Consider the following 14810-nt stretch of genomic DNA (forward strand, 5'->3'; position numbering starts at 1 on the left):
TAATAGTTGGAAAAACATGTTTTTATGGGCTTCTGATTTAAAAACAAGTTCTCCATCAATTTGTTGTGTATATGTAATTATTTGAGGTGGTAAATCATTTATATGGGTTCACAGTCAGAATGTCCCTCCAAGGGAAGTGTGGCCCCTGACAAAAAGAAGTTTGACACGCTTGAAATACACAAACGGCTTAAGGTCCATGGTACGCTCTTTGTCAACACGAGTAAGAAAATTCAGCACACTAGTATAACGACTGTGTCTTACTGATAAAGTTTTTCCCACTTCTGTATGAGACAACCCTGCAGACTAGTAGGATGACTTTGGCATACTAGGAGGACAATTACATGTTATGAGTGAGGCAAAACTGCACACTAATTGATATCAGTAGTATCTAGTATTCAATCTAGTATTGTTTTTTGTTTTTGTGTTTTTTGTTGGTCTTTGGAGACATTACGTGACTCACTGACAGCTTCCAGCTTCACCGGGCAGACCGCGACATGGAATGATCGGGGAACACAAAAGGCGGCGGGATATGCTTCTATATCAACAACAAAATGTGTACGGCCGTCACGGAGCTCAGCACACACTGCAGCCCGCATTTAGAGTCGCTGTTTTTGAACTGGCGGCACGGTGGCCGACTGGTTAGAGTGTCAGCCTCACAGTTCTGAGGACCCGGGTTCAATCCCCGGCCCCGCCTGTGTGGAGTTTGCATGTTCTCCCCGTGCCTGTGTGGGTTTTCTCCGGGCACTCCGGTTTCCTCCCACATCCCCAAAATTAATTGGAGACTCTAAATTGCCCGTAGGCATGACTGTGAGTGCGAATGGTTGTCTGTTTGTATGTGCCCTGCGATTGGCTGGCAACCAGTTCAGGGTGTACCCCGCCTCCTGCCCGATGACAGCTGGGATAGGCTCCAGCATGCCCGCGACCCTAGTGAGGAAAAGCAGCTCAGAAAATGGATGGATGGATGTTTTTGAACTGTAAGCCATTCTACTCGCCTCGTGAGTTTGCATCATTCATTCTCGCCGGTTCTACATTGCGCCTCGAGCTAACACGAACACCGCACTGCTGTCGCTCGCTCAACAAGTCAACGAAATTGGAAAAAAAAAAAAAAAACACCCGGACTCACCCCTCATTATTCTCGGGGACTTTAACAAAGCTAAACTCAACCACGAACTCCCTAAATACAAGCGGCACATCGACGGTCCTACCAGAGAAAATAACATTTTAGACCACTGCTATACTACCCGAAATAACACATACCGTGCCATACCCCGTGCAGCACTGGGCTCGTCTGATCACTGTTTAATTCACTTAATACCGACATACAGGCAAGAACTTAAATGTGTGAAGCCTACAGTGAAAACAATGAAAAAGTGGACCAATGAAGCAAAGATAGAACTTCAAAGCTGTTTAGACTGCACAGACTGGAGTGTCTTTGAAAATTCAGCTGGCAGCCTGGATGAATATACGGACACTGTCACATCCTATATCAGTTTCTGTCATCTTTGATGACACCACTGTCATCAAAGATGGTGACGAGTCTGCATATCGACAGGAAGCGGAGCGGCTGGAGCTTCGGTGCGGCCGACACAACCTGGACCTGAACACGCTCAAGACTGTAGAGATGATCGTGGACTTCAGGAGGCATCCTTCGCCACAGGTGCCGCTCACGCTGTCTAGCTGCCTTGTGTCAACCGTCGAGACCTTCAAGTTCCTGGGAATTAGTCTCTCAGGACCTGAAGTGGGCGATCAACAGCAACTCAGTCCTCAAAAAGGCCCAGGACAGGATGTACTTCCTGCGGCTTCTGAGGAAGCACGGCCTGCCACCGGAGCTGCTGAGACAGTTCTACACAGCGGTCATCGAATCGATCCTGTATTCTTTCATCACAGTCTGGTTTGGTGCTGCTACAAAAAAGGACAAACTCCGACTGCGACGGACAATCAAAACTGATGAAAAGATTGTCGGTACCCACCTACCCACCCTTGAGGACTTGCACGCTGCCAGAACTAAGACAAGAGCGTGCAAAATCCTCTCGGACAGACATTCCAACAGCTTCTTCCCTCTTGCCATCAACTTCTTACACACCTACCCTACAATTCCATTGCAACATGCTGGCAATTTTTTGTCTTGAGTTTGTTGTCACATTTCTGTCGGGCCAATTATACATTACTCGTGCACTCACTGTAGTAGTCTCGCCACGCTGCACTATTTGCATATCTGTTGTTGACCAATACTGGCCACTCAGGCCAGAGTAGCATCTGCACCACTTGCACAGTGACTGATGAGTATCTGCAACATTTGCACAAGCAACAAAAATGTACCGGCATTACCAGATAACTAGCAACCTTTTATTGCTCAGCGACTGTTTTTCCCAATGTCTTTATGTCTCAAAAGTGTTCTCTGTCAATTGACTGTCTGTTGTCGTACTGGAGCAGCTCCAACTACCGGAGACAAATTCCTTGTATGTTTTTTGGAAATACTTGGCAAAATAAAGATGATTCTGATTCTGATCAGCGTGCAAATAGTGAAGTGCTTCATGTTATCTAGCAGAATTTCATAATGTAGTTGTCCTTTTTGTATGCCAAAGTTGTTCTACTTGCGCGAAGAAATCTCATAAAATAGTGGGAAGAAAACGGTACTAGTAAGACAATTGTTCTACTATTGCACTGAACTATCTTACTAGTGAGAACAAACAGTATACTAGTACATATTAAGAATATGGAATAAATGTTCAAACAGCTTTCTAGACAAAACATTTGGCATCTGACTGTCAAATTGATACTTTTAGATCGATTTCTTTCACTGGTAACTAGTCATCCACTAATGCTGCGAATCCTGACACTTGTACCTACTGCAATTGGCACACAGCGCAGAAATGACGACGTATGGCCTCCATTTTGTCGCTCAACAACAGTCGGATCAATTATTCATTTGAAAAGCGGTCCATTGCGGCTACTTCTGCTGCACGACGCGGGGCTGCAATGAACACCGGCGGATGAGACACCAGCAGACGACTCGTCTGTGAGGATTGGAATCTTGGCCTACGTTGGATAGAAAAAGTCTACACACCTCTTGTTCAAGTGCCAGATTTTTGTGATATATTTAAAAAAATAAAAAAACTTTCAAAACTTTTTCTGCAATTAATGTTGACATTTAAAAAATATATATATTTTCAAGAGGGGAAGTAAGAACAAACAATTGAGGTAATGTCGTTGCACAAGTGTGCACACCCTCTTAAACTGGTGATGTGGCTGTTTTTAGAATGAACAAATCCCATTCAAGCTCATGATAAATGGGAGTCAACACATACCTGACACTGTTTCAAGAGCCTCTGATGAACCCCAAATAAAGTTCAGCTGTACAGGCTAATGGTGTAAAAAGTTTTTAAACCGTTTATCTTGGTCTTTTTTTTGTTTGTTTTTAAACACAAAAACCTGGCATTTGAACAGGGGTGTGTAGACTTCTTCATTGTACCAGTGACTGGCACGACAGTGACTGATAAACCAGCCAATGACAGCGGCCTACCTGCAGGTGCTGCTCTTCTGCATGACCTCTGCCCTGTGGTAACCCGACAGTTTGCAGAAGCCGTCGTTGCTGTAGACGATGGGCCAGTCCACGATCTGCGCGTTTCCCAGCACAAAGTTGGTGTCTGTGCCGCCCACACAGGCAAAAAACACAAAAAGCACAAGGAGGCAAACACTTGAGGGGTTAACGCCGGCATCTCGGCAACACTCCTCCGAGAAACTCAAAAGAGGTTGGAAATATTTGCCTTTGATCAGAATCGAAGGTGAATATTGGGAGAAAATAAAGGGTGAAAGTTACTGGAAGACATGAAAGGACACAAGCAAAAAGGCCAAAAGGATAAGCAGCAGTTGAGTGTACATTTATCAATAGTCTTTTACTGCCACCAAGGCAGATTCCATTGTCGTTTGTCCTAGTTGCAGCCAGGTGGTAAAACCCATTTTGATTATCGGGAAAATTTATTTCCACTCCCTGAATCTGAACTCCAGTTTCAATGCTAGTTGTCATATTGATCAGAATAATTGTGTTTTGGTTTTTGCCATAGCACAGACTTAGGATGTTGTGTCTTCTTTCGACAGCAAACTAGGTGACTCAACAGCTCCTCTGCTGGTTTCAGCCCGATAGTGCACCCCACTATGATTATTGGGAAAATGTGTTTACGCTATCTGAACATTTTTGAACGCCTAATAATTGAGTTGTGCCATAATAAGTCAAGCATGAAGCATGTTGGTCTTCTTTAGACAGCAAACTCGTCAACTCAATTGCTCCATTGCTTCAAGACACGATGAATCGACTGAATTCTTAATTCATGAATCTGCGATCGATTATTATGCCCATTTCTACATATTAGAGTGCAAGGCATTTTAGATGTGAAGATTGACTACATACACGTAATTTAGTGTTTTATTTGTTTTTAATTTGTGTTTGTTTTCCACGTAGTGTCCTTTTTCTTGTCTACACTTATGAATATTACAAGGACAGATTTGTAACCTTTGCGTTAAGAGCTCCCAACGCACTTGATCAATGTTCATTAGCATCCACGACGCTTCATTACATGCGTGGACATAAAACCGACAAATTTCGACTGCACACGCTGACACAAAGACCTCATCTGAGTTTGTTTTAACGCAGGCTTGTGTGGTTTTTTTTTAATGGCTAAATAAAGAAGGATCACGGGGGATAATCGATGCGATCCCTCGTTTGTCTGTAAATATCAATAATTGCCGTGATTAGTTTTAAAGGTCATAAAAAAAGGCAGCGGGTTTTTATGCGGCCTATTTTGCATATTAAAAAGGTGAGCAGCACCTCGGCGCAACACTTACTCATAGTCAATATGCTAATAGCCCGAGACAATCAGTGTTGGTTTTCAACTTGGTTAACGGTCCGCTTGCCGGCATTGCCTGGTCTCTGAATAATAATTTTACAAAAATCTGCGTCCTTGAAAATCCTATTGCGTTCTTTGCGTTATTACTTGCCCCTGGCTGTAAAATGGTAATTTATTGACCATCAACGTTTATTGAAAGGAGCGTGAAAAAGATCAAAAGCCTGTAAATGTGCTGAACTGGTTGGATACAAGTGTCATATTGGCGGTACGAATGAGCTATAGTTACTCCACCACAAGATGGCGGCAGAGAACGCCACAACGTTCGCCCAATATCCCAACTTGCAATTGGACCTAAGTCAAGGTATCACTGTACAGTGAACCCCTGCCAATTTCCGATTCACAATTTTTGCTGTACAACCAAAACAACTATTCGCTGAAAAACTCTACCAATGTATTTATTTTTTCTCCTGAACTCCAGTTTTTCAATGCAAATCTCATGTAAAGCAAAAACAACTGTGATCACATTGTTCTTTTTTAGACAGCAAACTAGTCGAGAGTCTGTTGGTTGCAGCCAAGTAGTGCACTCCGCTTTTCCTTGTTTGCTTCAGACATAATCGACAATCCAAACCAGCCACTGAATTCATAACACGCAATTAATTGATTATAATTTCTTACGGAATGGGAAAACCGACTGCGGAATGTTGTGAACTTTTGTTTCTCAAGTGTCGCATGAATTCCTCCAAGGCATGATTAATCAGCAATGAATTCCACACAATCTTCGGAATTAACAATCAATTCATTGACTCTTGGATAACTATACTCATTCCTAGAAAATCGGCTAGTTTTTTTTTTTTGTTTTTTTTTTTACAAAAGGTTTTGCATATGATAACGTTGTCATGCGAGTCCCTTTAAGTCCCACGAAAAATATCTTTTTTTATACATAAACAAATCAATTCATTAATTGATTATTCCTGGTTATTATTGATGGGAGAATCACATTAATAACTAAACTTGCTGAGAAACAATTTTAAATTGTATTTATTTTGATACTAAAAAAAAATGTGTCACTTCAGTCTAAAAAAGTGTAAAAATAATACACAAGTGATGCATCAAACAAGAAAATTACACAGGGGCAAAGGACAGGGGAAAGGGATTTTAAATTTCAGACCACATATGAACACAAATACACACACACAAAAACACACATTTCTTTTATCACATAGAACTAAATTCATGACAACACAATAGAATGCACAAGATGTTCCATGCCAATGTGTTATTTTACAATGATCAGATGGATGTTACTTTTGGGAAATCCAAATCTCTTACTCTTGTCTTAAAACTTGTATTGGTAAAAATGACTATGGCTCACTAGTTAGTGAGCACTTTGTAAATTAACAACATTTGGTATAGAACATTCTAATGATACACTGCAATGAGAAGGGAGAGTAAGGTAAGGGTCAGTAGATAGTGTAAAGAAAACATAAGAAGCTAGTTTAGATCGTAGTACCTGTCTGTCTATGTGACAGTGTCCAAACTGAAATTTGTGAAAAGAAAAACAAGAGTTAACAGATTCATATGACAAATATCAGGTTGAATGTGTGACCAAAAGAAAAAGAAAAAGATGGAATGTGCAAACAAACAAACAAAAAAGATAAAACGGTGCATTGACATTTGTGCTCAAATTGTGATCAACAAAATGCTATTTTACTAACAACTTATGGGACTAGAATGAACTATCCATCCTTCCACTTTCTGAGCCGCTTATCCTCACAAGGGTCGCGGGTGTGCTGGAGCCTATCCCAGCTATTTTCGGGCGAGAGGCGGGGTACACCCTGAACTGGTGGCCAGCCAATCGCAGGGCGCATACAAACAAACAACCATTCGCACTCACATTCACACCTACGGGCAATTTAGAGTCTTCAATTAACTTACCATGCCTGTTTTTGGGATGTGGGAGGAAACCGGAGTGCCCGGAGAAAACCCACGCAGGCACGGGAGAACATGCAAACTCCACACAGGCGGGGCCGGGGATTGAACCCCAGTCCTCAGAACTGTGAGGCAGAGGCTCTAACCAGTCGCTCACCGTGCCGCTAGAATGAACTCGTCAAATTAAATTCATCCCGAAACAGGTTTTGCATGGTGCGGCTAGCATAACATCCAGCTGGTGCTAAGAAATGTTAGCATCCATCTGCTAACCCAAAACTTACAAAAAAGGGAGTATTTATACATAAAACAGATGGTTTTCCATACCTTCTACACTACAGTATATAACCATGTGTTCAAATCAATTAATTTCAATAAAATGTTGATTTGTGAGACACAAAGTGGTGTGATGAGCCTCGGCTGGCTGATTAACATGCTGAAATCAGTAGCCTCTGTTGAAAAACGTTATTAGAACAGCTTTTGGGTATAGAATAAACACACTTGAAAATCAATTTACAACAAATTTAAGTATTAATCACCTCAACTGTCTAACTTGTTGTGGTTAACATGTTAGCATAACATCGAGCTGATATCCGGAAATGGTAGTGTTACTTTTCTCATCAGAAGAAAAGAATAACAGTTAAAAATGACTTACTTTAGTAAATATAGACAGATTTGAATTTTAGTCATTAAAATGTTGATTTGTGATATAACAGGGCGGTGTGACGAGCCGCAGCTCGCTGGTTAGCATGCTGAATTTAGTATCCAACTTTGAAAGAAATTGTTACAATAGTTGCAGGGACGAGAATGAACTTGCTTGAAAAGACGATCAAAATATTTCAAATGAATAAGCAAAATATTAATCTACGCTTACTTGGATTAAATGTTGTTTTGTGAGATGGGGTGACAAGCCAGAGATAGCTGGTTAGTATACTAAATCTGATAGCTAACATTTAGACAAAAAGGACATTTCTAAACTTGGGGGGGGGGGGGGGGGGGGGGGGGGGAAACAGCTCAGATTTCATCCTTTAAATTTCATATAAACACACACACAATTGGTCTGAACTTTGTAGATTAAATACAATCTTGATTTATGAGAGTCGAAGTGGCGCTAGCCGGTTAGCATGGTAAATTTGATAGCCAACATTTACATACAATAAAAGTAACTATCTATAAGCTAAATCGCTCAGCTGGCTAACTAAGTTCAATTTGAACATGGAGTGGATGCTTTCAATTTTATTGAATAAAATGTTGATACGTGAGATACAACATGGTAATAGGAGCCGTGGCTAGCTGGTTAGCAAGCAGGCTAAATTTGGCAGCCATCATTGATACAAATTGTTTGAAATTGTTTGCTGTGAATTGTTTGAAACACGATTCTGGCACATTTTGTTAATAGCTAGCTGGACACTTGTTTAAAAGTGTGCCGTATTTAAACATAAAGGAATTAAAATTCACTCATAGCCCAGGATTGAAGAAAAACAACATTGCTTATGAATAGGAAATGTTAAAAAAAGACAACAACAACAAAAATATCAAACGATGAGTGAGTGAGACACTTTGTAACATCCACCCATCCGAGCAGCTAGCGCGCTTTTCAGATTAGCACACTTGGCTCCCGTTAGGTCCAGATTTAGCGCCTGCTAATCCGCGGCCCGCCCAAGGTCGCGTTGACTTTTGTCTCAAAAAACGGGATTTGCATCGGCTTTTTGCAAATTTTGGCAAGCCCCCATTTCACGGCACCGCACTTACGATGGGTGCACACGTACCGATAATTGGGACAAATCTGAGTATTTCCCCCACCCTTCTATTATCAGATGTCTCCAACAATTTATCCTTACCGGTTATTCAGTGGTATGGGATATGTTAAAACCTTTTTTTCCAGTTGGCGGCTGACAATCCAAAATGTTACACCTATTCAATATTTAACGCGGTGTACGCACATACTGATAACTGAGCTTTATTTGCACGTTTTAACACTCTTCCGACTAAAGTCAGCAAACGCCGATTGTCGGAGGTCTCTAAAAGATTATCCTTTGGGTGTAGGGTTAATACTGATTTTTCCTTCCCGTTGGACTTAGAAATTGGTTGGTTTCGACAATCGCAAATGTTAATCTTGTACAGTTAGCCTAGCAACTTCTACTTCTTTTTCCACTACTACGTTTGTACTTCTACTCCTTCTTTGTATTTTCCGGCCGTTTGGATGCCCTGTGGTACGGTGCTGCCTCTTACAGTCGTACAGGTCAGTCTTGGTACTACAACAGATATGTTTTTGTGTGCGCGCGTGTGCATGTGTGTGTGGTGTGCTGTTCTGTGTTGACCATCTGGACGACACTGCACACAATTGTTGAGGAATTGGTATGTGTGCAACCTGCTTAAATCTGATTTTGCTTTGCTTTTAGAATACTTTGGGGGGAAAAAACATTCCGTTTAAAAAAACATTGATTAGACCTCATTTGAATATGCTTTTATGGTAATATGATCATTTCATTTGTGTATTTCTGTAGGTACATATATAACATGCTTTATCATACAGTATGTAGTTTTGTTCCATGTATCGATTATCACGCAATCGCCATATTGTTATGGTTGGTATGATCTCGTAAAAACTACCTACAACTTTGGATATTCAAATTAATTTAAATTGAGCTTGATTATGTCATCAGGGGCCCCGAGGCTACATTTTTTTTTTTTACATTTTTTGTGGGGGCCCCTTTGAAACTATTAAAACTGCTCCCCACCCCCCAACATTTATTTCATGTATGTTCAATCAGTTACTGTATACTTCCGCCCTTTTAAACGGTGTACTTTTAAATTTAATTTTGGGGTGGCACGCAGGATACGTGGGCCCCCCTCAGCCTGGTTTTAAACACCACCTCAGACAACCTCCAAGTCCGATAATTAGCACTTTTTCTGGACATACAGTATGGTTTCACAGTGTGCAGCACATATGCGTTGCTGCCCATGTAAGAGACACCAGAGACTTGTGTTGCTCTTGTGTAATTATGCGTGAAATTAAAATGCATCGCTTTAATGGGAGTGCGTAAATGAACAGTCTTGCTTCCTGAGAGAATTCCAAAAACTTCTCATATAAAAGTTGCTCTAATTAAAAATTTCAAGCAGCGATAGTCTTTTTTTCGGGTATTATTTCTGGTCCATCAAATTCTCTCCGTGCCAAATCAATCCTGCAGGAGGTTTTTGTCATCACAAGTTAGGAGCCTGAAGTTGATTGATTGATTATTATGTAAAAATCCTACATACTGTTGTACCATCACACATCGTTTTATCGCACCTTTCCAAAATGTACATTTTCATTATTTTATTGTCTATTTTTGCTCAGGTTTTAACACAAAATTGAGCTATAAACACTATTAGGTGTAGTATCAACATTATTGTATCTGTCAATTATATCACACTTCCCACTTTGCACTGTTTGTACAAATGTTAATGTAGCGTCATTAACGATATACTGTATTTACTTACCATATATGAAAATCCAACATCTAAATCTGCTTTTTCCAGTTGAGATTAGATTACATTTCTATTAAACCTGCATGTTTCTATCTATCTATTTCTCGATAATATTTCTACAATGTAAGTGGTTTTTGCAATGATCCATAACGACAGGGTTCAGGGTGTAGTGTTTTTGTTTTTTCTTCCCCAATTTACATTATCACTCAAACCGCAACTTTACTCATCGAACCCCCTCAAAAATGTGTCCCCAATGAATCAATTTGGCTGTGGATCAATTGGTACGTAATGTGTACACACACACACACACACACACACAGACGGAAAGCGAAAGCTGGTCTTACCGTTGGAGCGTCGGACAATATTTTCCAAAAAAGTATTCTGAGGGGCCACAAGTCCCCGGCGGCCCCCCGCCATCCTGCCGCTTCACTCGGCCTGCTCCGGGCGAGGCTCCGCGCTGTGCTCCGGCGTCATGATGCCGCGGCGTGGGTGCGTGCGTGTGTGCTGCTTGTGCGGCTGCTGCTGCTGCTGCTGGCTCATCAGCCCGCTGGTGCGGCGGCTCCTCGTCTTCCTCATCCGCGGAGGAGGAGGAGGAGGAGGAGGAGGAGGAGGAGGACGCCTGAGATGCTGACTCGGATGCGGGGAGAGGAGGGGCCCACCCGGACTGTGTGGGGGGCTGAGGGGGGGGGGGGTCTCCCTGCTCCCTGGTCTCATGGAGAAGGATGTGCCACAGCGACACCTGCCGGACGAAAGGATGCGCACACCGGTGAGTGAGCCTTCCAAGGAGGAATTTCATTAGCCATCAAGTTAACAAAAGTACACGAGTGCCTCGAGATACGAGTGGGTGACCCGACTGTCTAGATTTTACAATGAGAATCAAAAGTAATTCTCGAATAGGAAATACTTTGATAAAAAAAAAAAAAAAACACGTCATAATAAACTCATTGTTCGCGGATATCGTTTCATACGTTTAAGTACGGCCCTCGATTAAGGTGTGAAGAGTGAACTGTGGTGGTTGCTATGGGAACCAGCAGGACCCAATGCACCGAAAAGGTGATCAAGTCCTTAAAAATGAAGCTTGCATAGGCGAGGCTGTCCTTCCAGTGAGGAGGATAAACTTGGGTGGGGAAACGTGCTGGAGAGGAAGCAGAACAAGTTATTCATATTTCAAAGAGACAAACTTGAAAGATGTTCACACGTCTACTTCAAGTGGCAGACACACACTCACACAGCACATTCCGTTATACACGCTACAGTGCAGAAATCATTTTCTTCTGCATTTTCACACCACAGCAGTAGATTTGAAAACATGTAACATATGAAAATATGTAAATACGTATACATGCTAATCGGAGGTGCTGCAGGAATTTGTACTTAAAGAATATTTGTATTTAAAAACTATGTCATTATTTTTTTTGTTCAATCATTAACAGGTACAGCACTTTGTTACAGCTGCAGTTGTTTTTTTGTGTTCTAGAAATAAAGTGGAGTGCAGTTGTTAGGGATCTTAGCCAACAGGAAGTCTTGAAAGTGAAAAGTTTTTTTTGTAACTGATGTTTCCAAATACCGGCACATTGTGAAGTGTTTAGCCCACCTGCCTCGCAGTCGGGAGGTTGTGGGTTTGAATCTCAAGCTCGGGCCCATCAATGTGGAGCATAATAATAAGATGTCTGTAATGACAAAAGCCAAAAGTGTGGCAACGAAACACTTACAACAGAGACAACCGTAAAACATCAACTCTGCAATCACAAAACATAACTACATGAACGGCTGCATTTAGTTGTTCAATTATTCAACATAAACAAGCCACCTTCACATGAGCTTCATCAATAGATATTAACTAGCACACTACTAGACCAAACGATATCAAGGAATTATTGTTTTATAATTACTACTGGACACCTAAAAATTTGAAGAAAATCTGAGAGGTGAAGGGAAAATTAAAACGTGTAAATTAGCCCAAAGGGCATCTTCACATCTTCAAAACAGACAACCAAAAACAAGTTGCAGTATTTCAACTGAGTTTTATATATAAATGATGAGTAATACATGTGGAGAACCAAGTTGTACATGGACAACAGTTAATATAGAATATTTTGCTGCTTTCATGCCTTTTTGTGTGTTTTAATGACTCAAAACACCTTAACGCTTTCAGCCCTGCTTCACAATACGGCACGAACACGCTGAAAAGTCTTTCCTTGTCCAAACCCAAGCGTTAAGGGGACCAGTTCTTGGACATGCCGAGTTGGGCCAGGTGATCGGTGACGGTCTTGCGCTGGGGGAAATTGTTGAACTTGGCCTCCTTGATGCGCAGCCAGTTGCCGGCGCGGCGCTCGGCGGCGCTTCCGGCCTCCTGCTCGGGCGTCACGTAGGGCCGGCTGATCCAGTACTCGTTCTGGGCCTCGCGCTCCAGGTGCTTCAGCGTGTTGCGCTTCATCTGCCACGTGACGGGCCGCGGACGCCGGTACTTGCCGATCCACTGCTTGCCCGGGATGCCCTTACGCAGCAGGGCCAGGCTGAGGAACATGGCGGCCGCTGGCTTCTCTGACGGCGCACGCAAAAAAACAAAAAAAAGAGATTCAGGTCACGACAACCGACTCGACGATCTCATTCGCCGACGCCCACGTCACTCACCGGGCCGGGCCACGCTTTTTAAAGTCACACACACTCAAAGTCACAGATACTGTGTGGAATAGGAGGATAGCGACCCGAGATTACAACAATACCTCACATGCATATTTCATTGTTTAATAATACAACATCATTTTTTTGCAGTTCACTTGATTAATTGATAGAATTTTTTATTCTTAAAATATGAGATAGCTGCAATAAATCTATGAATACAATTGCTTTCTTTTAATAAAATAATAAGCATTATTTTAATATGTATTAAAATTATTTTATTTCATTAGTAAAAAATAGACAAATAAATGTAAGGAACTACTTTCAGAAAAAAATGCTACATTAATGTAACATGTAAAATATTACAGGACTTACTATTTCAATCTAAACAAAAGCATTTCATAATACAGTATGTTTATAATTACTTTATTTTCTCTACTAACAAATGTCATCTTAATTAATCAATTCACCAATTAATGAATCGAGTATTTTTATTAATACAAAAAACTAAAATAAATAAATGTTGCCAACGAATTTTAACAACCAAACAGCCAACTTAATGCAACAAATATGAATGTAAAATGTTTCAGGAGTCTTTACATTTAATATTAAAATAGTTTAATTTAATTTAAAAAAAATCCCTATCAAGACTGTAATCAATAATCAACTTAATTTATATTTATCAATTATCCATTGAATAATGTACATACGAAATGGGTAAAGATACATTAAAAAACAAAACGACAAAATTAATACAACAACTTTAAATGTTAAGTATTACAGGACCCTTTACATATGTAAACAATATGAAAGCCTGACATGCCAAAAATATATTTCTCTTTTTTTTGTCGTTTTGTTTTCCGTTAATGGCAAATAGAAAAGTGTGACCATGTAGCCATAGAAAAACAAATGTAACATCAGAACCCATCCGGCTGCATTCAATAGCTATAAAATGCCAACAGGTGACAGACAGTATGCCTGACAGGCATCTTTGAAAGTTGAGTAGTTTTACTTGATTTTAGTCGTATTATTATACAGTGCTTATCTTACTCAAAGTTGCATACATGGAAAATGCTACTTAAAGCATTCACTGTACAGTTTAAGGTTGTCGGGTGGTGACAGTTTGACCCTGGAACAGATTCATTGAAATTTCATTCTTTTCTATGGGGAGGAAATTTGGTTCAAAATCCAAAACAAATCAAAGGTTTCACTGTGGTTCTTCTCATATAAAAAATGACTACCATTTAGTTGAATAGTTTTAACGACAGTACAATGTGATGCAGAACTCGTTGAAGTATACCTTAATTCATTCGTCCTTCATTATGTAACATTGAGTTGTTATATTCCTTGTTCTTTCATAACAAAAAAAACGTGTATTTATTTATCAAGGGTTTCTTTATATAACTTGCTGAACGAAACAAAAGAAAACACGATTTAATTTGCGTTTAAACTACTCAACAAGTAGTGGCTACCACGGGATGCTAACTTGCTAGCAAGCTAAACTGTAGGTCAGATCACAAGCGAAATAGTCGTTGAAATAACGCTTGACGAGCAATATGTGCACCTTACCTCGCTTATTTGTAAACGAAATAGCTTCAAAATCCGGGGACAAACAAGAAAGGAACAAATTAAGACAGTTTAAAAGCCCTAAACGTATAAAATGTGCAAATGTCGGGGTCGAGCGTCTACATCCGGGTTGGTCTACGGCGCGGCAGAAAGATCAAACTTCACTGCGACGGTGCACTTGGTTACAAGGATTTACACTGAATAAAAATGTCCTTAAATACAAGTTTCAAGACTAACAAGTGGCCGGTTTTATATTAATACGTATATTTAATGTGTATTAAAGTATTAAGTCTGTAATTATATGTGAAGTAGGCGTGACAAGCACCGAATTCAGGGCACTACGGCGAGTCAGAAAGCTCAAACCTAAGCGCGGCAACGTTT

General features: G+C 40.7%; 2 protein-coding genes across 5 annotated transcripts in view; both read right to left on the minus strand.

Annotated features, from left to right (window-relative positions):
- The window catches only part of kcnh1a (potassium voltage-gated channel, subfamily H (eag-related), member 1a), a 40207-nt gene extending 29400 nt beyond the window's left edge, over positions 1–10807 (minus strand). For 2 of the 3 annotated variants that reach the window (XM_061690638.1, XM_061690637.1), the window contains exons 1-3: positions 10586–10807; positions 6355–6381; positions 3524–3647 (exon numbers count right to left, since the gene is read on the minus strand). In XM_061690638.1, the coding sequence (XP_061546622.1) occupies positions 3524–3647; positions 6355–6381; positions 10586–10658 (224 nt within the window). In that variant the 5' untranslated portion in view covers positions 10659–10807. The remainder of the gene's footprint in view (positions 1–3523; positions 3648–6354; positions 6382–10585) is intronic. The other variant, XM_061690639.1, reaches the window with a different exon arrangement.
- Positions 10808–12245: 1438 nt separating this feature from the next.
- mrpl57 (mitochondrial ribosomal protein L57) lies at positions 12246–14631 on the minus strand. Of its 2 annotated transcripts, XM_061690408.1 has the most exons (3): positions 14433–14631; positions 14164–14215; positions 12246–12785 (listed from the first exon to the last, which is right to left on the minus strand). In XM_061690408.1, the coding sequence occupies exon 3, from the start codon at positions 12766–12768 to the stop codon at positions 12457–12459; it is 312 nt and encodes a 103-aa protein (XP_061546392.1). In that variant the 5' UTR covers positions 12769–12785; positions 14164–14215; positions 14433–14631; the 3' UTR covers positions 12246–12456. The 2 variants fall into 2 exon arrangements, with proteins under 2 accessions (XP_061546392.1, XP_061546391.1); XM_061690407.1 differs by lacking the exon at positions 14164–14215 and having other exon boundaries at positions 14433–14626.
- Between the last annotated feature and the right edge of the window lie 179 nt (positions 14632–14810).

Source organism: Phycodurus eques, chromosome 11, assembly GCF_024500275.1.
Source record: "Phycodurus eques isolate BA_2022a chromosome 11, UOR_Pequ_1.1, whole genome shotgun sequence".
Lineage (NCBI taxonomy): Eukaryota > Metazoa > Chordata > Actinopteri > Syngnathiformes > Syngnathidae > Phycodurus > Phycodurus eques.